The sequence below is a fragment of the Ambystoma mexicanum genome, chromosome 7p (genome assembly GCF_040938575.1).
Source record: "Ambystoma mexicanum isolate Mex_15411 chromosome 7p, UKY_AmexF1_1, whole genome shotgun sequence".
In the NCBI taxonomy this organism is placed as follows: Eukaryota; Metazoa; Chordata; class Amphibia; order Caudata; family Ambystomatidae; genus Ambystoma; species Ambystoma mexicanum.
In genome coordinates, this window is record NC_090939.1 from 219,452,306 (window position 1) to 219,480,148 (window position 27,843).

The 27,843-nt window shown below is 48.3% G+C and overlaps 1 protein-coding gene across 4 annotated transcripts in view; it reads left to right on the forward strand.

The window, feature by feature from the left end:
- VPS26C (VPS26 endosomal protein sorting factor C) overlaps window positions 1-27,843 on the forward strand; it is a 641,087-nt gene that overhangs the window by 138,468 nt on the left and 474,776 nt on the right. For 3 of the 4 annotated variants that reach the window (XM_069636086.1, XM_069636089.1, XM_069636087.1), the window contains exon 3: window positions 333-482. The exons of the other annotated variant lie outside the window; for it this stretch is intronic. In XM_069636086.1, coding sequence (XP_069492187.1) covers window positions 333-482 — 150 coding nt within the window. The remainder of the gene's footprint in view (window positions 1-332; window positions 483-27,843) is intronic. 4 annotated transcript variants of the gene reach the window in all.

Genomic DNA, 27,843 nt, shown 5'->3' on the forward strand with positions numbered 1-27,843 from the left:
CCACCCATACCTTTTCATTAGAACCTAATAATGATTAACAAATAACGTTTGTTGATATTGAGCTGTTATTTTTTGTTTTTTCCTACCACCTATTTCAAATTAGTGTTGGTTTACATGTTGCATGTTTCTTTTATACAACCAGTCTGGATTGGCCGCAAGGCAACATCTGCGGTGCCTAAGAAAACACCATGAATACACTAATTAAACTGTTCTCGAATGCTTCACCGAATATGGAAAGAATGATTCACTTGATTTTTCCTTTGCACATATTTTCTTGTAGAAATATACATGAAATGTCCTGGAGTTTAATGTGTCCACGTATTGTACTTCAGCCAATTCAGGTTATCAGCAACACTATAGAGATGGTAAAGCAAGGGAAGCTTCCGAGTGGCAAGACTGAAATCCCCTTTGAGTTCCCACTTCACGTGAAGGGCAATAAAGTTTTGTATGAGACCTACCATGGTGTTTTTGTCAATATTCAGGTAAGGCATAATGTCCATTTGTATTGAATCTTGGGTAAAGAAACCGCTTTACAATATGCTCTACTGCTAATTCTTTGTGGCAGAATAGTTGAAGTGTGGTGGGTTTGCCAGGTTCTATAGTACTTATTTTAATTTTTAATTTATTTTTTGTTTAATTTGTTTGGTGACTGTAATACACTTGCTGATTTTCTTTTTTGCATTGACATTTTCTTTTAATGCTCTTTGTCCTTTTATAAGGAAATGTATTGGCTGACTTTTGTTTCGTAAGTCTTGTCTTTTCCTTCAATTGTTTACTTAATGGTGCAGTTTGACTGAGCAGATTCTCTATGTGTTTAACTGATGGGTGTGGCTACACTACGATTTACTCCTGTCATTTGCTTGGTGCTAGACAATTATTTGTGGTGAGAGAGCTCAATAGACATTGATTAACTAAACAAGTTGACCCTTATTTCAGTACCTTGTCCTCGGTCATTTCACATCGTGAATAAGTATGGACAAGGAAACGAAGAGAGGGTCAACCCATTTAATCAATGTTTATTGATTCTAATTGTGTATCCCTCCTGCTGCTGTTAACCCATTTCCTAGCTCCCTGTGTACCCTTTCGTTACTGTCCCTGTCTCCAGTGCATCTGACATGCAGCTTTGTTTTCATCTGGCCGACATCTTTGTTCTGCATTTGTACATGCTTAAACAAAATTTTGATACGTATGAAACATGCCTGTTTTTTTCAGTGGACAATGTTTTGATGAGAGGGTTGTTGGCAAGTGTTCATCATGCCAGTTCATCTGACAGCCATTTTGATTGAGATACAGCAACCGTTTTCTTTTGCTCAGCGGCAACGCGTTCGTCTTCGAGGTTTGAATCCCAGTCTTGCTAGAAACTGGCTCCGTTATTAATCGGGTTATAAAAGCACAATTATAATTATAATCTTGCAAGATGATATACTAGAAGGGTTGATACATTTTTGTTGATATAAAGTTGTTTTTCTCTTGTCAAACATAAAAATGAGTGGCTCTTCTGTCATCACCCCACCGTTTTCTTTGGGTCTTCATTTATGTATTGTGACATAGGATCAACAGAACAAATAAGTCTTAAGTGTAGTCACACCTCTATTTGCAAGTAACAGGATGGATTGGATAAATGCCTGTAGAGCTTAGCGTTTTCTATCCAAAACACAAGTAGCATAACTATTGAAGGTGTCAGGATGGATACATCTGCTTGTTGCTGGATCTTAGTAGTATGATAGGGGACTACCTTTTGTTTCCCCTATCACTGGACTGCATATAGATAACACTGAGGATATCAGATTGGGGTAACCCAAAATGGTGCTAGTCTGCTGTGAGGGTGCAGGAGTAAGGCTCATAAATAAGCAAGGCATTATTTAGGTTATAAACTTATATTCTTAAAAGTAAAGGGGTTTGAGAAAAGCCTTTTCAATCCCTAAAATTAAGAGGGGTTTCCCTGCTCAAGGAAAAATGAGGAAAACTGTCAGAATGCCCAAATGTCTTCACAAAGCACTACTTCTTCCCTAACTCGATTAACCACAGACTAACGTGCAAGGACTCCACAACTCTAAAGTAAACTAATAGTGATGGTTCTTGCCACTTCAGACTTTGGGAACTGCTGAAGTGTTCAAAGGAACATCAAATGTTCTGTTTCTTAACAAACAATATTCCAGTGACCAGGGTTTGGCCCTTTCCTGTGCCTTCAGACTGGTGCCGTTTAGGAGCTTATCTTCTCCTTTTCCATAATGGATAGCTTCGGTTTCTCGTAGGGTCCCAGACGCTCTTATTTGGCTCTCATATGGGTGGAGGTCCCAGATTCGCAAGACTGTAACACCAGGCCTTGGTTTACTCCCCTGCCAAGCACGTGTCACTTACATATGGGTGGAGGTCCCAGACTCACAATGCGGCAACAACACGACTTGTTTTACTCTACTGTCAAGTATGTGTTCCTTTTCAAATGTCTTAACATTCTTCAGGGTCCCAGACCCTCTTGTGGTTTTCAGGAATGGTTTCTTATATGGGTGCGGATCGCAGACTCGCAATTTGTATTCATCATGGCTTGCTTCACTTCCCTGCCAAGCCTGTGGTTCTCTTTCCCTTCCTTCGATTACTTTCAAGGTCCCAGACCCTTTCATTTTCTGTTCTCATGGGGGTGCCCGTCCCAGGCTCTCACTTTGCTTTTAGCGTCCCTGACCCTTTTCAAATGATTTCCACACTTCTCCCCTGGCTTCCCTCGACCACCCACCCTTCTCTGTATGCCTGCGTACCTTTTCTCTTGGTTCACATCTCCCGAGGAACGGAGCCTTCCCGTGAGGGTTCGGCAGCACTTGGGGAGTTGGCTTTGCTGTTCGTCGCTTCGCAACCTTTAGCGTCCTTCTTCTCCACATTGCAGCTCTCTGCTTTAGGGGGCGCCCGTAGGTTGATTCGGTGCTTGCTCACTCAGTCCCTTCTTCCTGCACTTCCAACGGTGTAGCTCCATCCTCTGTGCAGGTCTTCTCCACCTTCTTTACAGGACTCGCCAGTGTGGTCCTCATGGCTGCTCATTGCCTTCCAGCTGCTCTTGGCTGTTTTCCTCGGAGGGTAGCTCTCTCTCGGCGTCCCAGCTGACAGGTATTTGTACTCTTGCACTTCCCTGTTGAGCTGCTCTGCACCAATCTAATATGGCAGAAGACTAGACCGTTCACTCCGTTTCTGTGGAGTGATCTGCATCATCCTGGGCATCTTCTTCACAGTACTTGTGTGATCTTAATATGGAAAAATAATAGTGTCACCTGGTATTCTAGTCAGATCTAAAGTATTAAGTTGACTGACTGTGCAACTAAGAATGTTAGCCCTATCTAAAGATGGGAAAGAACAGTTTGTCTTCAGTAAAGAGGAGGTTTGAGATTAAGCAGGATTATACTGCATTCTCTGGGAAGGGTCGTCCCTAATCCCATAAGGGGCTTCTTCTCCCATGTGATCCTCCCCTTGTGTACTACCCCAGGGGGTTTATTGTACTTTGGAAGCACCACCGTGCCTTCATGGGCAAGGTCTCCCCCTAGGGGAGAAGTGACAACATCCTCAGATTCGTCATACTGCCTAGGAAACTACTGGTCCTATTGGTATTTTCTATTCTTAAACATATTGCCTGTGATCAGCTTCCTCCCAGCAAATATTTCTGCTCCCCCCACTATTATGGGTACAGATTTGGCATATAGATCTTCTCACCCTCTAAATGCAGGGTCGCCTGGTGATACCTTTTGATGCACTCCTATGAGCAAAAATTTCCTCTGAATTGCTTGGAGCTTTTGTCAGGCTGTGCTGTTTTCACTCACCAGACATGGGAAGCCCTCGTAGGCAAATCTGGCTTCATGTTTTCTCTCTACAACGTGTTTATCCAGGGCCTCTGTATTCTAGCCCGTAATAAGCTTGTGAGATCCCACTTCTCCGTTTTAGGCACATGTGAGGGATGTGATTACCCCCTAAGCGTTTAGTGTTCTCTTCTATGTATCAGATCTCTGCCACAATCAGAGATTTAGCCCTCAGCAGGCTTTTATGGTTCTCTTTTTTCCCTTTATGGCTGTCTCCTGTCTCCTGTTTCAAGGTCGGTAACACAGTCTGACACACACACCTGCCACGGACTGGGACAGTTTTTATTTGTCTTGATCAATCATCAATGTCTCTGATTGGTAATTCTCCAGTCTCTTTCACTCCCCCATTCATGAATGGGCCCGCCCTGTCTCCCTGCAATCCTCCTGAAGTGTATTAAATCCACTTCATTGCTGATCACTCAGTGGTGGTGGAGGGCTTAAATCCCAGATAGGCCATCTTAGAGTCAGGTGAAAGTGCATGTTTGGTTATGCAGCACAGCAGGCCTGTGCAAGGTCTCTTCACTGGCCCTCCGTGGAACTCTGTCAAAGTTCCATCTGGTAACTGTTTTTCTTCCACCTGTAAGCTGGCTCCTGGGTGCATACGGAGGTCACGGGTGAAATTCTGCTTTCCTGTCCTCCATTCTGTGTCCATGTAAGAGTGGTGTGATGCTGGAAATGCTTTTAGAGGGACAGGGCCACCTCATCCTTGTCCTACCACTTCCCTGTGTGTCTTTTTTTCTTTTTTTTTAAACGCGTTTTTATTATTTTTCACATGTATAACTGGTTACAAGTAAACAACATTCCCCCCCAAACACCCCCCCTCCCTCCCCTACCCACCCCCATCCGGAAGAGCTTCAGGGTTCAGTTGTTCTCAGGATCAATTATGAGGCAAATAGGTCCGTAACTCTGATGTTGTGTGGGCACCATTGCTCCATATAGTCTGATTGTAGGTATTCTACTACTCCCCCCCTCCCCCCGACCCCATTCCTTCATGAAGGAGTCCAGTGTTCCCTGGAGCTTACGTGTGATCTTTTCCATGGTCATTTGCGACCAGACCTTTTGTAGCCATGTGGATCTTGTTTCTTCCAGTTCTGCGCTATTGTGGCCCATGCCGCTATAACCAGGCCCATGAAACTTCTCCATTGCGCCCTGGTGTATTTTTTGGGAAACTGCCCTTTCAGTCTGCATAGCCACACTTTCTCCTCTAGTTGGTCCGCCCCTGGGAATATCTTTTTCATTTCCGAGATCACTTAATTCCAGAACCCTTTGACTCCTTGGCACTCCCACCAGATGTGTCTCCATGTGCCTGATTCCGTGCAGCCTCTCCAGCAACTGTTTAACTGTTTGACGTTTGAGGATACATGTTGTTGAGCCTCTCTGGTGTGTAGTGCCACTGTGTGATTATCTTAATCCACATTTCCCTGGTCTGGGCTGCTCGCGTAAGTTTGGGGATGTCCGCCCATAAAGACTGCCACTGCTGGGTCGTGATATCTTCTCCCAATGTTCGTTCCCATTTTTTCATGTATGCCCATTTTAGGTCCTTTTCCTGAGTGTTTATGAAGTTGTATAGGGCGGAGACTAATTTCTTTTCCCTTGAGTTAGTAAGAAGGAATTTTTCAAAGGCGGTCAGTTCCCTTGTCGCCGCTTGGGTTATCTCAGGTGTTATTAACCAATGTCTGAGCTGTTATTTGTACCTGTCCGCGTTTGTGAGATTCCATAGTATCTTGCAGTCCGCAAATGATCTCACTTCCTCGTCCAGGAACATTTCCCCTATTTTCCTGCATCCAGCCTCTTCCCAGTTCTTATATGCGCTGTGGTCTAGTCCCGGTGGGAATTGAGGGTTTCTGCATATAGGGGTGAACGGGGCGGTTGCCGTGGTTAAGATTCCTTTCCTCGTCTGCTCATCCCAGATGTTCAATGTTGCTTTCATGATCTCGCTGATACGTAAATTTGGGTGTCTATGGAGCTTCGGCTTCCATAGGAGATACTCTAGAGGTGTTCTTGCGACCGCCCTATCCTGGGTCACCCAGATTGTACGCTGGTTGTCCCCTAGCCATTCTTTCAGGATCCATAATTGCGCCGCTTGGTAGTAGTTCCTAAAATGTGGGAGTGCAAGTCCCCCCTGTCTGATGTGGGATGTGAGGACTGTTCTAGTGATTCTTGGGGGTTTCCCATTCCAGATGAACGATAAGATTGACTTTGCCAGAGTCTTGAAGTAAGATTTCGGGATTGTTATCGGGAGGGCCTGAAAATAGTACAGTAGTTTAGGAAGAGTGTTCATTTTCACCGATTGGATTCTCCCCCACTATGAGATTTTTAGCGGGGACCACCGTTCTAGGTCTTTTTTTAATTTGGTTAGTAGTGGGGGATAATTTCTTTTGTATAGGGAGTCTTTGTGCGTGAGTGTTATACCCAGGTATTTAATACCTTCCTCTGCTATTTTTAGGCCTAAATGCCCTGCATCCCTATCCAATGTTTCTCTATTCCCGGCTAGATGTAGGATTTCCGATTTATTCTTATTAATTTTTAAGCCCGATATGTCCCCAAAAGATTCAAGCAACCGCATGGCGCCGGACAGGGTAGGTGTTGGGTCCTCTAGTGCTAAGAGCATGTCGTCTGCGTAGGCTATCACCTTGTGTTGTCTGCCTGCCATTTCTATACCCTTAATTTGGTTTGTTTCCCTTATTTTAATTAGCAGCGGTTCCAGAAAAAGTGTGTAGAGGAGGAGGGAGAGCAGGCATCCCTGTTTCGTTCCCGTAGTGATCTTAACACTCTCAGTGACTTCCCCGTTTATTGCTATCCTGATCGATGAGGAGGTATAGTTGGCTTTGACCATGTCAATGTATTGTTTCCCAAACCCCATGCGTTCCAGCGTTTTAAAGAGTATGGACCATTCTACCCTGTCAAAAGCCTTTTCGGCATCCAATGACAGTAGCACTGCTGGGGTATGGGAAAAGTTTATCTTTTCAATTAAATGTATTAGCCTCTTTAGGTTGTCATGCGTCTGCCTCCCTGGGATAAATCCTGACTGATCCGGGTTTATTAAAGAGGGGAGCAGTGGGGAGAGTCTAGCTGCCAGGATTTTAGTGTACATTTTTGAATCTAGATTTATTAGAGCGATGGGTCTATAAGAGCCTGGAAGGGAGGGATCTTTCCCTTGTTTATGAAACACTAATACCTTTGCCTCGTTTTCATGGATGGGGTTACATTCCCGCTGTCTTTGAAGGAGTTTAGCAGTCTGGTAAGGATTGGGGTTAAAATGTCATCGTATTTTTTGTAAAATTAGGCTGTGAAGCCATCGGGGCAGGCGCTTTGTTAAGCGGGAGATCTTTTATAGCCTTCTTTACTTCGCTTTCCCCTATCTGAGCATCTAGTGACATTTTGGCTTCTTCTGTTATTTTTGGGATGGGGATTGACTCCAGGAATCTTTCCTGATTTGCCTCATCTGGGCGCTCTGTTGTGTATAGGTTTTGGTAGAATGCCCTAAATGTCTCTCCAATATCTTTGGGGCGCGTTAGCGTATCTCCTTGTGCATTTTGAATGTTCCAGATGGTCATAGTCTTTTGCTTCACAGCGAGTTGTCTTGCTAAATATCGATCTGCCTTGTTGGCTTTGATGTAGTATCTCTGCTTGAGATAAAGGAGGGATATCTCTACCTTTTTGTTACGAAGGAGCTCAAGTTGCCCTTGCGTGTGCTTCTATGCCCTTTTTAGGGCTTTGGTGGGGGTGGGGGTTGTCACCAATTCCTCTCGGATTTCCGATAGTTTCTTTTCTAGTTCTCGTTCCCATTGCAGTCTTTGTTTGTCCCTTGTTGCTTTCAGGGCGATCATGTGGCCCCTGATAACCGCCTTGAACGCTTCCCACACTGTGCCCAGGGGAACTTCTCCTGTGTCATTGTGTTCGAAGAATTCCGCGATTTTATCTCTTATGGTCTCTCCCATTACTGGGTCCGATAGTAGTTCCTGCGGAAGCCTCCATCGCCAAAGGCCACCCTCTTTCCCAGGGGCAGCTAGCTCCAACCAGAGTGGTGCGTGGTCTGACAAAGATATGGGGCCGAGCTCTATCCCTTGGACCTTACCCAGAATCCCTGCCGAAACCCAGAAGTAATGAATCCTCGACATCGTATTGTGCACGTGCGCATAATAAGTGAACCCCTTGTTTTGGCCCTTGTGTTCCCTCCATGCGTCACAGATTACCATATCTTCCATCCTTTTTTTGAGGCGTTCAGATGGGGCATCCTGCTGATGGGGTCCCTCCGCACTCCTGTCTATCCGAGGGCACCAGGCCAAATTAAAGTCACCCCTTATTATTATTCCGCCCTTCACATACCACTCCAACCTCCCCATTGTATCCCGCAGAAAGCCATCTTGGCCAGAGTTTGGTGCAGAAATGGATGCTAAAGTGAGCATGGTATTATGTAATTTGCTATTGGCGAATGCATATCTTCCTTCCTTGTCCGTCTGCTTGTCAATCAGCGTTGCTTCCATTCCCCCTTTTGTTGCTATCATCACCCCTGCCCGTTTCTCTAATGCTTTAGATTGTGCCAGTACATTGTAGCCTCTAAGGCGAATTTTCCCCCTGTCCCGTGCTCTTATGTGAGTTTCTTGAAGCAGAAGCACGTCTGCCTTTTCCTTCCATAGCATATTCTCCACCTTTTTTCTTTTCACAGGGGAGTTCAGGCCCCTAACATTCAGAGTTAAGATTCTTATCTTCCCCATTTCAGCCTGCCCCTGTGAGCTATCCTATTTGCACGGGCGTTGTGGCTCCCATGCTCTTCCGGATAATCCCTCCCCTCCACCCCTCCCCCCCATAAACCCCAACTGTTCCCCAACTATTAACCATAATCCAACTTTGCTCCCGAGGAGGGCCTGGGTGCCTATGGTAGCTCTGGCGTTCCGCCTATCGCTCCCTGCCCTCGGTTGGCTCGAGGTTAACTTTGCGGGGAGTCCTAAACCCTGCACCTTCCTCAGGCCTTGATGCAAGTCGCTCCTGATCCGTACCGGGCCTACTAAGTCCTATGATATTGAATCCCTTCATTGGGAACCGCACCGCATACCTTAGAAGCAAGAAGGATCCCCTCCCACATATTTCCGGGTTGGAGCCTCTACTCTTGTGTGGTTGGTCTGTAGTTTCCTCTCCCATTCCGTTTCTTTTTCTGTCGGACCGTATCCCACCCCCTTGGCCTCTTTTGTTGTTCCCCTTTTGTCTTATCGGCCCCCGTCGAAGTCCCCTCTGCCTGGATGTCCATCATGTGTAGCCCCTCTTCCCAGGTAGTCACCCTTCTCTGCTTTCCTTCCCAGTCGACCAGCAGACCGAAGGGGAATGTCCACTTGTACTTTATTTCTCTCGCAACCAGTTCCCTTATCAATGGGGCCATTTCTCTCCTTTTTATGAGCGTTACTGCAGACAAGTCCTGATAGAGCTGGATGTCCACCCCCTTCATCCTAATATGATCTTGCTGCCTCGCTCTCCGTAGGATGAGTTCTTTTTGCGGGTACGAAGATATGGCCGCCAGCACATCTCTGGGTCTTTTCCCTGGTGCCCCTGTGCGTTTAGGGCCCACTCTGTGGATGCGGTCTATCCCAATGTCCTCCGATTCTTGAGTTTCAATAATGTCCCTAAAGACTTCCTGCACCGTTCTCTTCAGGCCCTTGTCCAAGATTGATTCTGGCATATTTTTTATTCGGATGTTTGATCTGCGGGACCTGTTTTCTAGGTCCTCACATTGGATTTCCAGTTTATGGGTTAAACGGACTGTTCTTGTGTTCTTGTGTCTCGCTGTATTGTAGGGCCTCGTCTTCTACATTCTGCACTATTTTTTCCAGGGTGTCTGTCCTTTCTTCCAGGTTGGCGATATCGTGTTTTACCTCCTGGATTGCCTGTTCCATATCATTATTTGATTGCACAAATTGGTTCTGAACAGTCGACATGAGCTTGTCCTGTAGTTCTACGAACCAGGCATGCATATCATCTTTTGACGGGGATTGGGAGCCAGAGGTGGTATGACTGGGGTCTGTTGCATGCACTATAGAGTCTTCCTGTGATCTCCCTCTGGTTGTCACTGGGGTGTCCGCTGCCCACATCTGTAATAGGCTAGAGTCCTGTTTGGCTGACTGTGGGTGCTGGTGCCCCCCCCCCCCCCTTTCCCTTTCGTTCTGGACATTGGCCCCTCTATGTTGCTCTGCCACCTTTTTCCCCAAAGACTTTCCCGTTTCTTAGGGGGTGGCTGTGCTGCGCTCCCTTCCGGGTTGCCTCCGGGGATCGCCTCCAGGTTAGGTTGTGCTGGGGGAGGGGGGGGGTCTGGTCCCGGTCTCTTGCTTAGTTCAATCCCCTAGGACTGGACCCCTTGGGTATGTGCCTCTCGGGTATTACAGCTGAAGGGGTGAAATGTCCTTTCCCTTCTCTCCGTTGCTCTGTGGCCCCCTTCTGCCCGTATAGTCGTTCGCAGGAAGTTAATGGGGGTGGGCCGCGGGTGGGGGGAGCATGGGAGCCTCTAACCTGTCTGACCGCCGGACTGGCGTTTGCCGCTGAGGTCCCCTGCCTCGCGGTTGCAGAGTGTGATCGGTTCTGTCGCCGGGACTCCGTCTTCTCCCCTACTTCTTCTGCGTAGTCTTTATGAGCTGGGGACAGCCTGATCCGTCCTTGGGGCCGTCCGCTTCCTTTTCCCCGGCTTGATTTGAGTGCCGCCTCCACTCGCGCCCCTCCCGAGGCAGCCTGCCGATCCTCGCGGGGGAGGGAGGGGCAGGGGGTGGAGTCGGTGCTCAGCCACGGCACCACTCCTGCTCACGGTGCCGCCGCCCCAGCAAAATGCCCGGCGGGGTGCTCCGCCCCGTCGCCCCCGAAGCGCAGCAGCCCTCAGCGCCGCGCCGGAGGAGCCGTAGTCTCGGTGGGGGAGGGGTGCTCCGCTCCTACTTCGAGGTTGCGGATCCGTTCTCGGGGAATTATTCCCCTGATCCGACTGGTATCCCCGGCGACACTGGGGGTGGACAGATGCTCGGTAGCAGAGCGGGAGCCCTCCGGTTCGATGCTTCGTATAGTGCTACTGACAGGCCCGCCCGGAGCGAGACTTACACACGTCTCCCTGCGCCGGCGGCCATCTTGGAAGTCTCCTGTGTGTCTTTTCTGTATGTGTTCTGCACAGGTGTCCAGTTTGGACCCCTGGCAGTGCTGCTCTTGATCTTTTTCTTTTGGGGAACAATACCCATGGGATACTCCTATGGCACCCATGGGTAAGGGTACACCCTTGTACTCTTAGTGTGTGTTTCTGGGCACTTGTGTGTTGCACACAGAGCAGGGTATGGGCTGGTGGCACTTACGTGCTGACTTGACACTGGCTCCGAGTGTCCTCCATTTTTGGGGCACCCAGCCCCTGCCATAGGAATCGACGATCAACTTGTTATAATTGCGGCTAAGAATGACGATCCAGAAACTGTGAATGTAGTTTGCGTAGCACCCGATATTCCCCAGAGCAATCACTTTGCGCTATTGGACAAGGTTCATAATGCAGTGCAAGAGCCGTGAGGACCATTAGAAATTTCGGATCAAAACAGGAGGTATGAAACTAAAAAGGCAATGTGCAATACTATACCAAGCATACTTAGCACTTTGCCAAACTCCACAATTGTGCCTCTGGGAAATCGGACGATTCATCATTCAGGCTGTAATTGTACTCACAGTTGTAGTGCTGACCTGAAGGAAATTCTGAACGAAGTCAGGATTTTAAGCAAAGTTGTTTTGCAGCTGACAGATGCAATCTGGAAGTTGTCCAATTCTAGCGCTGCAGTTACTTCCTCCCAGAATAGCAAAACTTCAATTGATGAATTTGCCCAAAAGCCTGCCAGTTGTGATCATCCTGAACCTTGGAATCATTTGGTACCATCAGCAACTAATAAATCCCATGGGATAGGAAACAGGCCGGGCACTACTTTGCAATCACAACCAGTATCATTGAACCAAGAAAGAGAAAAAATTAACCTGCCAGGTTTAGAGGTAATTACTGAAGCTATAGATAAATATTTGAGATCAAACCCGCCATATAGATAGCTGGCTGCTAGTGTATCTCTGTGGTTAAGAGACAATAAACCAATGTTACAGCAACCCCAACGAAAGAAGGAAAATCCATCAGCTCTGTCTTATTATGCACAATGTGCTAAGATTACAAGACGGCTGCTATGAGAGTCAGGAAGCCCTGGTCAATAAATCTATTCATTGGTTATGCCACGTGTGAGAAACCTGAAGGTGTCTCACTCACTAGTCCCCAGGGATCTCTCATCCAGGTGTCCAGGACACGGCCATCACTATTAGATCCAGTTCCTGGGGATGGGCCAGTGCAGAAGGATCACCTGGATGAGGGGTCTTTGGGGAGTGCAAGTGGGATGCCAAAGGGTGAGATGCGGTATCCCCTTCCTTATGACACCTTTTCCCCATCCTGCCAAGTAGGATATTTAGAAACTCTACCGCCCGCCTTTCCAACACAAACACTTTCATACACCGCGAACGACAGCGGACTAAAACCAATGCCGTTTACCTGACCTGTCCCAACACAAGGGTCAGGCAGAGTCGGGCAATTGCTGACAACTACACAGACACCTGACTGCCCTTTTCCTTCCCCAGATGAATAAAAGGCAGAGCATGAGAGCACGCTCTGAGCAAGGCTGAACGAATGAGGAAGCAGCTATTCCATGATGGCAGTTCAAACAAAGGAGAAAGGCAGCGTGACCTAAAAGGACGCCCAAAAGGGAGTTGCCCTTGCCCTTTTCAACCCAGACCCGAAAAGCCTCTGACCAAAGAAACATAAGACCATGAATCGCAGCTGGCGATTGGTGTAACGGATGTCAGTGGTACATGCAACCCTCCCGCACTGATAGCCAGGGCGGGGGGGGACGCAGTTGCCATTGTGGTACCGTCCTTGACTCCAGCAGAAAAAGAAAAGCCAACGAGTTCAGCACAGCCGGTGAGTCGGAAGAAACTGATAGTGGGCCGGACTATGTTAGGCTCAAGGTTGCAGTGGCAACATTAAGAAGATTAAGATACAGAGGTCTTTTGTCAACGAACTTCGTACCAGAGATAGAATGGTCTGGCGCCATGTGGTTGTTCATTCAGAGGTCACTGGCTGGTACCCCTGCCTGAATAAAGAGACTGTTGAACTAAAAGAGTATTGAAACTACAAGTACCAAGAGGCCATAGGGAAGGCTGTTGTGAGGTGCCAAGGTGGTTATATAAGGTCAAGCCAAACCCAGTGTATAAACGAAAGTCCTTGACGCGTTGCTAAAGTTTTGATGATTGGGAAAGTGTGAACCCGACTGAGGGAAGTGAAACAGGCATTTGCTCCCGGCTGATGGCAACGCTGCGCTAACTGTGATTGTGTAAAGCCTGCACTTGCCATATATGCTAAGAGTGAGACGTGATCGCCCTTCGGACGTCTGTTTGTTTAAAATTGGCAGGTGCTTTGGAAGGTCTGAGCAGGATGAGGGGGACCTAATGAAAACTAGCCGGTTGTTTAAAAATACATTGGGACTTTTGAATATTACAAGTGAGGAGATTGTGATTGAAAGGTGGTAGTGAACCTGACTGAGGGACGTCAAGAGCAAATTAAGGAAGTGAATCCCATATTTTGAAGAAGCTAAGTGAACTGTGTTGTGATAAGTATGAACCCGACTGAGGGATGTCCACAGTGAGTGGTTGGTCTGAGCCCGACAGAGCGAGGTTGATGACTGAGAGAAGGACCGTAGCACGGCTGAGGGGGATCCAAGGGTGAAGGGTAATCACCCGACGTGAAGATTAACTGAAGGAACGTTGTTTGTGTGTGTTTGATTCATCAAACACTCTGAAGTATGAGACATTTTGGATAACCTAAGAGACTTGGCGTAGAAGGCCCTGATATAGAGAAAAGCCCAGGAGTGTGCTGTGCTCAAAAGTCCCGTCTTGTCTTGTGCTAAAAAAAACATGGGGAAGGGAGACCCCCTCCCATAACATCCTGACTTATCATTTTGTGAACACTTCTTTCTTTTCTTGTGAAAAGTATCCCACACTTGTTTTGTAGCATAGCAGCAAGGATTGGAAATGGGGTTCTCTGCTATAGCCCCTTTTTATTTTACTAGACTCCACTAGGACTGTATTATGATTCGATGGTCGAAGCTTGCTCCCATCTTAGTTTTCGGTTTAGATTAGGCATTTATCTCACCTACTTTACTGTTTTATAAACACCCTTGAACTGTGATCACTTGTGTCTATCTTACTTTGATACCATGCCTTCCTTACATATATCAGGGGCTGCAGATCTATAATAAGAGAGGACATTCTTGGGTGTGAGATCTAGTATGCCTGCAGGCGATGACGTTTTTATTAAACTGAGTATGACCAATGATTTTTTGCTGAATGGGCTGCTTTCAGTTGAACTTCGATCATACCCACCTGAAGGCTTGACTATAGCCCTACACCCGTGCGCTCCTGATACAGCAAGCTACCAGAATCTGGGTCGGCAGGTAGAAATCCTACACCTAATCAGGCAGTGGAGGATAATGGAGAGAAGGAAGGTCTGGAGGAAGGTCTAGAAGATGTGGACTCGCCACCATTGCTGACAGCCCCTTTGCCTCCATTGCCTTCCCATCAACCTACCCAGTTCCATAGGCTATGGCAGATGTAGAATTACAAGGTTTTACTTCTTATACGATTCCAGCTAGACAAGGACAATGAGGAAGACCAAAAGGAGGACTGCAGATTGGGATTAGCCCTTGCTTAAACCTTTTGTTTACGAACAGACCCACAGGCTCTGATGATCTACAATGTTTGGTGTTCACTGTGCGTGAACATAAGACACTGATATTCTTTAATATTTATAATAGACCATATGGTACTGCACCTCTTGAGAGCCTTCGGCTAATACGAGAGATAATTTGGAGTTATGAAAACAGGGCTCCGATTCCACCTTTTAGTGCTAGCGATGGCGGACCTGAACCTACAAATGGAGCCTTTGGGAGATCTAGAGGGGTTGTGGAAAGATCTGGATAGCGTCTGGGATATCCCCCACTTGTGAGTGATATACAACCCAAAACCCACAAGCTGGCTATTGAGGAAGCTTGTATGCTCTTTGATGCAAATTTGCGAGCCTGTAATGGAAGAATTAAACCAGATCAACCGGCAAAGGCAAAGTATGTTGGGCATACAGGTAGTTCTAGGATCGATTTATGTTCTTATTAGCATTAACGAATGGGAAGCTGTAGTTGACTGTGAGGTTTTAAGGCACACTGAAAGTGACCACTACCCGATTTATTGTATCATCTGGTTATTGGGAATAAATGGACATAATAATGTGTGTGTAGAGAGAGTTGTACGCATTAAATCTGGTTATGCTAGGAGTTGCAGAAAATGGTCCAATATTGATCTATCTATTGTTAATCCCAGCATATATGCCATTGTCGAAACATTTTCTGACCATCATCTGTTGTGAGCAAATTGATGGTAATAAGATATTGACAGCTTATAAAGAGTTGGTCAGTGTTTTATTTCCCATCTTTGCAAAACCAACCAGGATGATAAAACAATAGACCATGATGAGTAAAGGTTGGTTTGATGCGGATTGTATCATAGCCAAACATAGGTCAATAGATTACCTTAAGAACCCAACAACAGTTAACAAGCAACATTTACGAAGTTTGAGAAGCCAATATAAGGACACTCTTCAGGTACCTAAAAGCGCTAACGCCAAGGCACCCGGCGGATAATCCGCCAGATCACAAGTTATTGTGCACGCGCCCCGGTCCAAGGCGTTAGCGCGAACCCTTGAATCCGGCGCACCATGCGCTACCGCCACCTCGCACTCATAGCGCGCGGGAAACGCGTCACCGCCGGAACGGGAAATAAAGCGGCGGCCATCTTGGAAATCACAATCTGTCGGATATCACAGCCACTGGAAGCCATCCACGCGATCTGAACCCTGAAAATGAGTCAAGAGCGCACTAGGGGCAAGTCTGCACTGGACAGGGTCAGAAAACCCAAGTTCAGTGACCAGGAGCTTGAGGTACTTGTGGAGGAGGCACTGACGTACCATAATGAGCTGCAGCAGCGTAAAACCAGCTCCCAGCGCAGAGGTCAAATATGGAGATCCGTTGCACAAAGGGTCAGTGCAGTGGGGCGCGTGCCCCGGGATGGGGAGGACTGCCGCAAGTGGCTGAATGACCTGCGAGTGCGAGGCATCCTGTCCCAGCACAGGAGTGCAAGCAGGGGCACAGGATGAGGGCCACCACCTCCTCCCCCACCTGACCTCACACCATGGGAGGAGAAATTGTCGGGCCTCATCGACGTCGGAACCATTGAGGGCATTGGTGGAGCAGAGGCAGGGACTGGCATAAATCCAACGGCAGGTGAGTCCCATCCCCGAATACATGCATATGAATGAGAGTGAAGACATGTGTCTGAGGCACTGCATACACCCGTAAGTGAGGGCCACATCCCTAGAACGGTAGTGCTGCCTAGATGATCCTGTACGTGCAGTGCATGAATGACAGGGACAGGGAATAGACTCCCATACCCATAGGACAGCTACGTAGAGTGGTACTGTGCATCAACACAACCACAAAAGCCTGAGTGCAGTCCACCCCAACCACGCGTTCCCATGCAGTGTACCTCCATGCACATCCACAACAAGCACCACATTGTGACTGAACGGGATGCAAGTTGACTGCGTCATTGTCACGGTCTTCATTCACACTTGTTTGCATGACCTGCATCACACAAATGTATGTAGCATTGTACTCAAACCACCCCCTATGTACCCCACAGGCACACATCGATCCCAACAGCCTGGTGATGATGGCGATGAGGCCACACCGACAATGCGCCCACAACACCGTGCCTGCACCAGCTCCCCCCAAAGACGCTGCACCCATGGGAGACCACACAGGGGAACACCCACCTCACCCCAACGCAGCCCCGCCAGACAGCAGCGGCAGCCACATGGCCACAGGGAGGCGACCGGCAGCTCACCAGAAGCCACCATCCACAGCCCCGTTGCCAAGGTAGAGAGGCCTGAACTGGAGCCCGACGTGGGAGCAACACCTCCACGTGGGCATCATGCCAGCGCACAACACTCGCAAAGCAGTAGTGATGGAGAAGGGGTGTCAACACCCCATGGAAGCCCAAGCCCAGGCAGACACCAGGCAGGGAGTCGACATGTGCCTGTGCGTCGCTGCAGCACACCGCATCCCGACGTGGACACTCCGTCCTATGGGAGTCCAGAGGGCCAGCGATCTGAGCCAGGCAGCCCAGTCCAGTCTGGTGGCATGTCGCCATGCAGCCCCCCCCCCCACAGCACCCAATTCACTGTCCACCACCTGACGCACCAGGAGAGGCCTTTGTCACTGGGGCAGCAGTCATGGGCCGACTGGATATCATTGAGGCAAAACAGGCCCGGGTGGAAGGAATGGCAAGGGTCCAGAGCCGGCACATAAAGGCCGTGAGTAAATCCATCCGGCATTGGTGCAAGTACATTGCGCGGGACAATGCGCGCACACGGCAAGTTGTGCAACAATGCACCGCTGCCCTGACAGGCTTTGGGCACCGAGTCCGCAAATTCACGGGGGCAGTGTCAGCACTGGCAGAACAGCAACGCGAGGCCAATAACCTCATGCGCCAGCACATGATGGCCAGCGCTTCCATACCCTCTACTTCCACAACACCCACAGAGGGTTCACTAGACCCATCTCCGAGGCGCCGGTCCATGCGCCACCTGAGGGCACGCACACCAGAGGGTCCTGGGAGAAGGAAGCGCCCGCGCCCATCCTAGTGGTGCATGGCAACATTGTTGTTGGCCTGATGAGGCAACTGCACAGTTGGGGGTTGTACACTGGGGGGAGGGGGGATTGTTGGGTGTTCACTGGGGGCAGGGGGGATTGTTTGAGGGAAAATAAATCACATTACAAAAAACACAATGCATGGACAGTAGTAATTGTAACAAATGCAATTTGATGTTGAAGTGACATGTTAACAATTTACCTATTACCCATTTCTAATGGAATCCATCAATCAATCCCTGTCTGGCCAACCTCCCTTCCCTCTGCCCAACCCTTTGTGCATGTGCAACACCTTCTGGCACTTCATCGCCCTCACTACCATCATCAGGTGGCTGCACATGTGCATCAGGGGGCAGTGGCACATTTCTGCGACAACAGATGTTGTGCAGCATGGCACATGTCAGTGCAATTTTTACAACTTTTTCTGGTGCATACATCATTGCCCCTCCCGTGCGGTCAAGGCACCGGAAGCGTGCCTTCAGCAGTCCAAATGCCCTCTCCATGCAGATCCGTGTACGGGCATGGCCAAGGTTGTATGCTCACTCTGCTGCCGTGTGTGGGTGACGCACAGGGGTCATGAGCCACGTGTACTGGGGATATCCAGAATCACCTGCAGGGGAGAGGAAGCCGGTATGGGGACAAGTTAAGTCCAGTGGGTGTACAGAGCCCTGTCATCAGTGTGATTTTGCCATAATTGGCATCTGGCCTATAACACTGTGGGGTGTGCTGTCCTACAGGCACGATTGAATCAAAGGGGTACTCCACTTGGTACGCCTATGTTTCTGTATGTAACAGTACTCATTCACTTGTCGCAGGATGAGGGGGCCCTTCCATCTACTTCTGCTTGACAGAAGTGGCTGCCTCATGTGTCATTGCAAATCCATTTGGCTGCAGTTGCATTTGCTGCTCTTCACTATTCTGTACTGTTCTCCATGCAATTCCATGGCCATTTTGGGACAGTGTCTGTGGGATGTGCATTGTCAATACTCGGCCTACTTATGTGTGGAGCATTCGTGGATGTGCCAGCTCATGGTTTGGAATTACATTACTGTCGGATGGCCAGGGTGGGATATATGGACTGTGTCAGTGTTGTGAGCCATGGTGCTACTCACACAGGAGGCTTTGTTGTGGTGGGGATTCCATATGTCACTGTGCCGCCTCATGTCTTACATCCTGCATGGGTGTGTTCTGCTGTGTAGGACATGTCCAAGGTTCATCGTGCAAGGTGCTTGAATGTGTATGCTGCTGTGATGCTGCTGACTATTGGGAATGATGAATTCTGTGACGGGCACCATCAGTTGTGGATTGACATGCTTTGTGGGATACATTTGTACTCACCCAGTGGCCATGTGTTTTGGCCTCGGTGCCTTTCCATGTACGCTGGCAGGGTACTGTTGCGTAGGACCATGGAGTTATGGGTGGATCCTGGGTAGCGGTCACAGCAGTGGCTGAAGGTGAGGTCAGGGCCACATGTCATCTGCATGTTGAGGGAATGGTACTGTTTACGGTTTCTGTAGGCAGCCTCATGTGCCTGGGGTGGTACAAGTGCCACATGTGTGCAGTCCAGGGCTGCTATTAGATTTGGTACTTGGGCAATGGCATAGAATTGACCCTTAAGATGGTGCACCTGTGCCTGTGTGGCTGGCAATACAATGTGTTCGTTCACATGATTCAACAGTGCATCCAGTACCTGTCCCAGCATGGCACTGAATGTGGACTGGGCCATACCATGCATCATGGCAACGATATGTTGGTAGCTGCCAGTCCCAAGTAATTGAAGCACAGACACGAGCTTCACTAGGGGAGGTACTGCCATGCTGGTGGCTATGCGGCTGCATATGTCACCCTGGATTGTGTCCAGCAACTGGTTGATGGTTGCCCTGTCCAGCCGATCTTCTGTCACCAACTGACCATCAGTTAGGGCCCAGGGTGTTGGCCTGACCCTGGGGATGGCTGGCCGCCTTGCTGGTGCTGCTCTCCTCCTCCTCATCCCCACTGGCCCCTGCACTCCCAGGGACCTGGTCTGGTTGACTGGCCTCTGTAGCTCCAGACGCAGCTGGTAGAAGTTGACATCAAGGCTCCTGGCTCCAAATGGCAGCATGGTGTTGGGGAGGGTGTGTTGTGCATGGGTGGGTCCTTTGTAGGCCTCTGATTTGCATTGCTTCCATCTGGGCCCTCATTGCTGTCTCCTCCCTGCTCCTGCTGGTGTAATGGGGTTGGGGAGGGTGTGTTGTGCATGGGTGGGTCCTTTGTAGACATCTGATTTGCATTGCTTCCACCTGTGCCCTCATTGCTGTCTCCTCCCTGCTCCTGCTGGTGTAATGGGGTTGGGGAGGGTGTGTTGTACACGGATGGGTCCTTTGTAGGCCTCTGATTTACATTGCTTCCACCTGTGCCCTCATTGCTGTCTCCTCCCTGCTCCTGCTGGTGTAATGGGGTTGGGGAGGGTGTGTTGTACATGGGAGGGTCCTTTGAAAGCCTCTGATTTGCATTGCTTTCACCTGGGCCCTTATTGCTGTGGCCTGTGTTCTGTTACCTCCAGCTTTTTGCTGGAGGTATTTTCGGCGGATTATCCGCCGCTTTTCTGGTGTTAATAGCGCTTACGCCGGACTCGTGATTGATGATGTTTTAGCGCGAATGGTTCCTGGCGCTGTTATGGCCGGCGCTTGTACAGCCGGCTGTCCTTACGCCGGCTGTTATTGCGCCGGCGGTATTTGGAGTCGTGATCCGACGGACCCTTAAAATCGGCGCTAAGAGCGTTACCGCCGATTTTAAGGGTTACCGCCCAAGTCGTGATGAGGCCCAATGTCTAGTAACTCATAACATCTGGCGGTCACATTTTAGTGAGCTATATAGGGATACACAGGAAAATCGAATAGAGATGTATTTACACAAAGATAACAGCCCAGCTAAGGAAGCTGATGTACTGATAATGATTGGGGAGGTTGAGGATGAAATCATGAGCCGAGTGCTGGAAAAGTCCCAGGTCCTGACAAAATCCCTACCAACCTCTACAAGGTTGAGATTTCAATCTGGGCACCAATTCTTTGCTGTGCTTTAAATTCGATTCTTGATATCAGTGAGATTCCCACAATATGGGGAGGGGCAGAAATTGGCCCCATTTATAAAAAAGGTGACAGGACCTACCCTGGGAATTATAGACAATTCTCCCTGCTAGATTCTGTGGGCAAAGTACTTGCAAAGGTGTTGCCTGTGCATTTACAACAATGGGCTAGTGATAGTGATGCTATTAATCATCTACAGGCTGGATTCCAGCGCAGTTGAGCACAATAGATCAGTGCTACAGGCTCGACCTAATCCTTGCTAAATATGCCATTCATAGCCTGGTCAAAGTTTATGCTATATTTGTTGTCCTACGGACAGCTTTTGCCGATGTCCCACGAAGAGTATTATGGGACCTTCTTTCAGAAAAGGGCATACCAGGGTATCTACTAAAACACATTAGATCTTTGTACACAAATAAGGCTGCAGTAAGGTGCTGCCTGCCGGGTGAGCTGACCGAACCTCTGAATGTAGAAAGGGGGGTAAGGCAGTGGTGCGTGCTGGCCACCCTGTTATTTTGCCTCTAGATCAACAAGATTATTGAAGTGCTAATGGTTGAGTGCTCTGATCTGCCAAAATTGGTATTAGACAGGTTCCCTGTGTTGTTCTTTGTGGATGACGCAGTGATCCTGTCTACCTCACTACCTCACCCATGCGTTTCAGACATAATTTAGCTATCTTTATCAGGAAATGCAAAGAGGTGCTCCTCAAATTAAATATTGGTAAAACACCCCAAATTGAGCATCGAAGTTGATTGTCTCCTCCTGGAGCAGGTAACCGCATATGATTATTTGAGAATAAGTTTTACACAGTTCCTGGACTGGACTAGTCACCATTTTAAAGCAACAGTAACCCTGGATAATTATTGTGGTGGCATCCCAGAGGTTTTTCAATTCCCTTAGTAGAGGAGAAATCTCCTCCGCCTTATGGAGCACAAACAACATCAGCAACTCGGTATGACAGTGAGTTGTGGGGACATACGAGGGTGCAGTTCTTGGGTGTGGCCGAAAACAAACTTCTTAAGGGCCTTTTAATGTTTCCTCCGGGTGTGTCCATGGCTTCTGTAAAATGGGAATGCAATTTCTGGAGCTTGTGGATCTGCTTAGATCTCATGCTCTGCATAGTCTGACATCTAGTGGAAGTCGCAGAGTATTACAAGATTTGTTTTCGAAACTCGAAAATGGACAACAGGGTGTGATTAGTAATACTATCCCTAGTGTGATGTGTACTGTACCCATGGTCCTTCACGTGTCGAGGTCCCTCAGATTGTTTTTTTTCCTGCCATCGAAGTCGGTCGCAAATGCAGAGTTCTCTTCTAGGCTGATGCCTTTTGATTTACTAAAGTTATATTGGTAGAATTTCTTCCGTTCCTTAACTGTTCGCCTCACTGCACGACTGCTCAGTCACTCGACGGCTCCCGACGAACCCCCATACAAATGCAAATAGCATCAACGACTGGTCGATTGACGACAGACGCAGCCTTACGGGCTTCTTCAGGCTTTGGCCCATTACAGTATGGAGAGAGGGGGGAGGTTCTCTATAGTGACTCCTTTTAGAGAATGTTTATCCCATTATCCCCTTTCTTCTTTTTTTGCCCAACTGCTCTGTTTAAACATAATGGACAAAACCCATTTAGATTTTGTCCCTCCTGTCACCGTACATTTCTGTGCAAAGTTACACAATGAGTGTGCATCCCCTGTGTCCTGAGGGATCACGCCGAAAAGCACTTTAAATCTTGTCAGCTTTTCCAGCCGAAAACCCTAAAAAATTGGCAGAGAAAATGCTGGGCCGCTCAAGCTATGCAGGCCGAGGCTTCCATAGATGTGACAGAAGACTCCAGCGAGGGCAGTTACAGAGTCATGAGTGATGCCGAGGGCGATCGGGATCCGTCCGGAACCCAAGTGCAGGCCCCACACTCCGAGAAGCAGGCCGGCGGTCCTGTGATGGAGAAGACACCAGTGGCCACGGCAAACACAAGCACAAACACGCTAAAAACATACCCCACGGCCGACTCTCAAGGTACCATCTAGCGTCCAGGCCCATGCAGTGAACAGGGGTATAGCCTCAGGTTTATCACTGTCCTCTGTGCCATTGCGCACGCTTTTGCCTATTGACAGTTCCCAAAAACCCGAAAGCAATTGTCGGTTCGGACATCGCATATAAGAAGGCCCTCCTTTTGCGAGCCGAAGAACAGACGTTGAAAGGAAGTTTGGCGTCTCCTAAAAAAAAGCACAGAAAATACAAGCGATATCTAAAAAAGAAGTTAGCGCCACTCTACTAAAGGCAAGGTTGCTGAAAAAACACACAATTTCGACACCCTTAACCCCTGAGGTCATCCAGACAGTCTTCCACTTCCTTAGGCACCCTCTCTGGGGCTATGTGCCATAAGGATAGCATTCTTATAAAATCCACCCCCACTAAGGATGTCGCCCCTTCTCTGGCCCTGTCATCTCCAGAATGTCGTTTCACCCAAGATCTTAGGGAGAATGTCCTGTTTCGTGGACTTCATGGACAGACACCCAGATCAATTAACAATACTCAGAGATGCCTCATATCCAGGGGCATCAGCAGAGCCACCACCTGCCAAAAAGTCTTACCTTCAACCACAGCCCAGCACCTCTGCTCTAGGCATTCTGGCCTCAGCATCCCAAAACATTACTCAGTACCAGGACCCATCGCAAGACTCATTATGTTGACCAAGCAGGGTCTCAGGGGGATCTCTGTAGCCAGGATCAAGACCAGTACTACAATGATGACGATATTTATATAGTACAGTCACCAGACCATCGGGACCAGCCGGTTGCAGACTCGGCAGTTGACAACCAACTACAGTGTAACCAATTGTTACAGAAGGAGGCGCAACATTTCAGCATTGACACTGAGGAGACACAAGTTGATAAGGACTTGGTGGAAAACATCCTGGGGGACAAAAAGGCAGCCACACAATTCATAACTCTCCTGCAGTCAGTCCAGAGGTATTTTCAACCATCCCTCCTAGTCTTACAAGGCCGCTCAACCCAGAGATAAAAAAAAGCTGTTCAGGAACGCACCCACTGACCCCCTGTACATTAGGGGCCAGCTCAAACCAGATTCTCTGGTATTTACCACCACCAGAATGAGGGCAGGCACTTCCCTGATCTCAACGGAAGCCCCACCAGACAAGGAGAGTAAAACGAGGAAAACATTTGGGAGAAAGGTAGTTTCTTCTGCAGCGTACCAAAGAACAATTGCTAACAACACAATCCTGTTAGCTAGTTATGGCTGCCACAAATGGGATGAGCTGGAACAACTACAGGCCGTCCCAGAACCACTAAAAGCCCAACTGCTTAAGACTGTTTAAGAAGGCAAACAAATCTCAAGCTGCATCCTGAAGAACAACCTCGATGGGGCAGACAACGCATGACGCATCATAGTCCAAGGGACGCTCATTAAGCGGCATGCCTGGCTTAGGCAGTCAGGGTTTAAGTTAGAGACCCAAGCAACCCTCCTGAACATGTCAATAGAACCAAATGTCCGATTCGGTAAGGTCGTAGAGAACGACCTAAAGAGAACCAAGGACGAGTATGACCCTCTTAAGTCCCTTGGGCAACTGACTAACAGACCTTATTCCCAACCGGGTTCCCCAAACTCGATGTGATTTCGGGGCCAGAGTGGTCAACATTCCTCAGGCTACTCTCAAGGAGAACAGTCCTCATCCTGGAACCAGTCTCAAGGTTAAAGTTCCTCATCTAGCTTTCAAAGGGGGAATAAAAGAGGCAGAGGCAGAACCTCACCTGGAAGAGGCTCAGCCCCTCACAACCAATGACACGCCCCTTCGGGTCCCTTTCCATGACACTGAAGTAGGAGGCCGAATTACTCAATTCACCCACGCATGGGAGGGGATAACAACGTGGCAGGCAGGTACTGCATCGAGTTGCTTCAGAAATCACCTTAACGCCTGCCAAGACAAAGGAAACTAACAGCAAAAGAAACATCCATACTGCTGGAGGAAATAAAGGTGCTGCTCGTAAAGGATGCAATGGAAATCGTCCCTGCGAACCAGCTAAACAAGGGTATCTATTCAACGTACTTCCTTGTGCCAAAGAAAGACCTTACTATGCACCTAGTACTAGATCTGTGCCCGCGAACAAATATGTCAAACTACAGAACTTTTGCATGACCACGCTTTAGGAGGTGATTCCACTCCTGAAACGGGGAGACTACATGGCGACATTGGACATGAAAGATGCATACTTTCATATTTCAATGCACCCAGCGCACAGAAAATACCTGCGCTTCAAGATGGTGGGAGTACACTACCAGTTCACAGTACTCCCATTTCGCATCAGCTCAGCACCAAGAGTGTCCACCAAGGTGCTCGCAGTAGTGGCAGCACACTTGCGCAGAAAGTCCATCCCGGTATACCCTTATCTGGACGACTTGCTGAACACTGGGGAATCTCCTCAAATTTGCAAGTTAAGTACACAAAAAACGAGACCTTCTGTTCAATCTGGGTTTCTCCATCAACGAGAAAACGTCCAGTCTAATCCCCAGCCAAACAAAACAATTTCTGGGGGCTATCCTAAACTCAAGAGGAGCTGGCATTCCCCTCAAGCGAGAGAGTACGAAATATGCTGCTGCAGGTACCTCAATACAAGGTTGGTCGCCAGATAACGGTATGCAAAGCAATGCGCTTGCTAGGGATGATGGCCTCTTGCATTTATTGAGAAGCTCACGCGTGCCTGCGCATGCGTCCAATGCAGGAATGGTTAGCAAAACAGTGGTCTCAGGCAAGCGGACAGTGGGACGATCTAGTGGTTGTTTCGCTAACCCTGGTTCAGGCCGTTCGCTGGTGGTCCAAGGACGACCTGTTAAAAGGAAAACCTTTTCGCACTCCACCAGCCCAAGCGATCTGAACTACAGACTCCTCACTCGCAGGTTGGTGGGGTGCACTAACTGTACCAAACAGCCCAGGGACAGTGGACACTCGCGACTGCCCAAAGACATGTCAACTTCCTGGAGTTCTTGGCAGTCCTCAAAGCTCTTCAGGCCTTTCAGCAACATTTCCAGGGTCAGATAGTGCAGGTCCTCACAGACGGCACCACAGCGATGTTCTATCTGAACATGCGGGGAGGTACACACTCTCTAAGTCTGTCCAAACTATCCCAGAAAATATGGAGGTGGGCACTCAAGCACATCCCAAAATGTTCCAGGGGAACTCCATTCTCTGGCAGACACGTTAAGCAGACACCCTCTACCAGAAGAACACTAGTGGCAACTCGACAGAGATATCCTAGACAAAACATTCTCACTATGGGGTTACCCACCACTAGACTTGTTTGCCACAAAGCTAAACGCTCAATGCTCAGACTTTGCATCCAGGTTTCCCCAGCCGGGGTACAAGGAGAACCCCCTGTGGATGAACTGGTCAGGGAAATTTGCTTACACTCCCAGCCCGCCCCACCCCCCCCGACACCACAGCTGAGCAGGATAGTGCACAAGATGCACGAGGAATAAGTAACCCTGATCCTGGTTGCTCCTAGTGGGCGAGACAGCCTTGGTTTCCACATCTGCTCAAGCTGGTGATGTGCGACCCTATCAAGCACCCATGCCCGTACAACATGTTGACACAACACAAGGCAGCATCCCTCCACCCACGCCCACAATCAATGAACTTGGCAGCTTGGCTCCTGAAGTCAGTGTGGCCACTTAACCTTTCCACAAAGGTGTATGGATATCCTCAAGGAGGCACGAAACCCCAACACCAGGCACTGCTATTTTAAGTGTAAAGGTTTTGTGATATGGTGCACATCACAATCACTAAATCCCTCCAGCTAACATTCTATACTACATGCTTAACTTACTAGACTCCAACCTAGTATTCAATTCCTTAAAGGTACATCTGGTGGCTCTATCGGCTTAAACCACTTAACAGAACAAGGTCTCCTGGTGGAAAGTCCCTATCATTAAGGCATTCATTGAAGGGTAAAGAGGCTATACCCCCCCAATGTCCAACCCTCCTCCGGCTTGGCATCTCAATGTTGTGCTCATGTGGCCACCCTTCGAGCCTATGCACAAGGCCAGCCTAAAGCATCTTACATATGAAACTGCATTCCTGGAAGCGATCACCTCTGTAAGACTAGTCAGTGAGTTACAGGCTTTATCTGTACAAGTCCCCTTTTTCATCATACCCAAGGACAAGGTTATCCTCCGAACACATCGTAGGTTCTCACCTAAGTTCATTTCAAAGTTCCATGTAAACCAATCCATAGAATTTCCCACCTTCTTTCAAAATCCATCAAACCGAGCAGAAAGAAGCCTACATACACTTGATCTACAGAGGGGGGTCTTGTACTATGTAAACAAAACAAAACCCCTACCAACTCTTTGTTTCCATAATGCCTGGTAGAGAATGCGATCACATATCAAAGGACGCCATCTCCAGAACGATAGTCAAATGCATACAACTCTGCTATTTCCTATCCAAAAAGGTTCTACCTTTTACCCCAAGGGCGCACTCTACCAGAGGTACAGGGGATAGCTTAGCATTCATTGTAAATGTCCCTCTAGACGGCATCTGCAAAGCTGTTACATGGCGTTCCGTCCGTACGTTCACATAGCATTACTGCATTGACACACATTCTAAAGCAGATTTACAGGTGGGGCAAGCGGTTCTAAAACATCTCTTTGCCGTTGTACCTTCTCAGTTCCCACCTCTTTCTCCAGAAACTGCTCACTAATCTATGCAGAGCATGTGATGTAAGCAGATCCACAAGCTCCAGAAGGGATACATTACTCAACGTAATCGTATTTTTTGTCTTGTATCTGCTTAGATTCACATGCGCCCATCCTTCCTCCCCTACCGGAGTAGAAGGCGCAACGATGTTTTCTGAGTTATCACTGTTTCTGCTTTACAAAATCTGTACTCGAGCTATACTTCATGCAACCTCATGTCAGAAATAAAAAATCTGAGGGACCTCGACGCATGAAGGACCATGGGAGTACACGTCACACTACGGATAGTGTTACAAATCTTGCCCTGTCGACGTCTCGTTTTTGAGTTTTGAAAACAAATCTTGTAATACTCTGCGACTTCCACTAGATGTCGGACTATGCAGAGCATGTGAATCTAAGCAGATACAAGCACCAGAAATACGATTACAGTGAGTAATGTA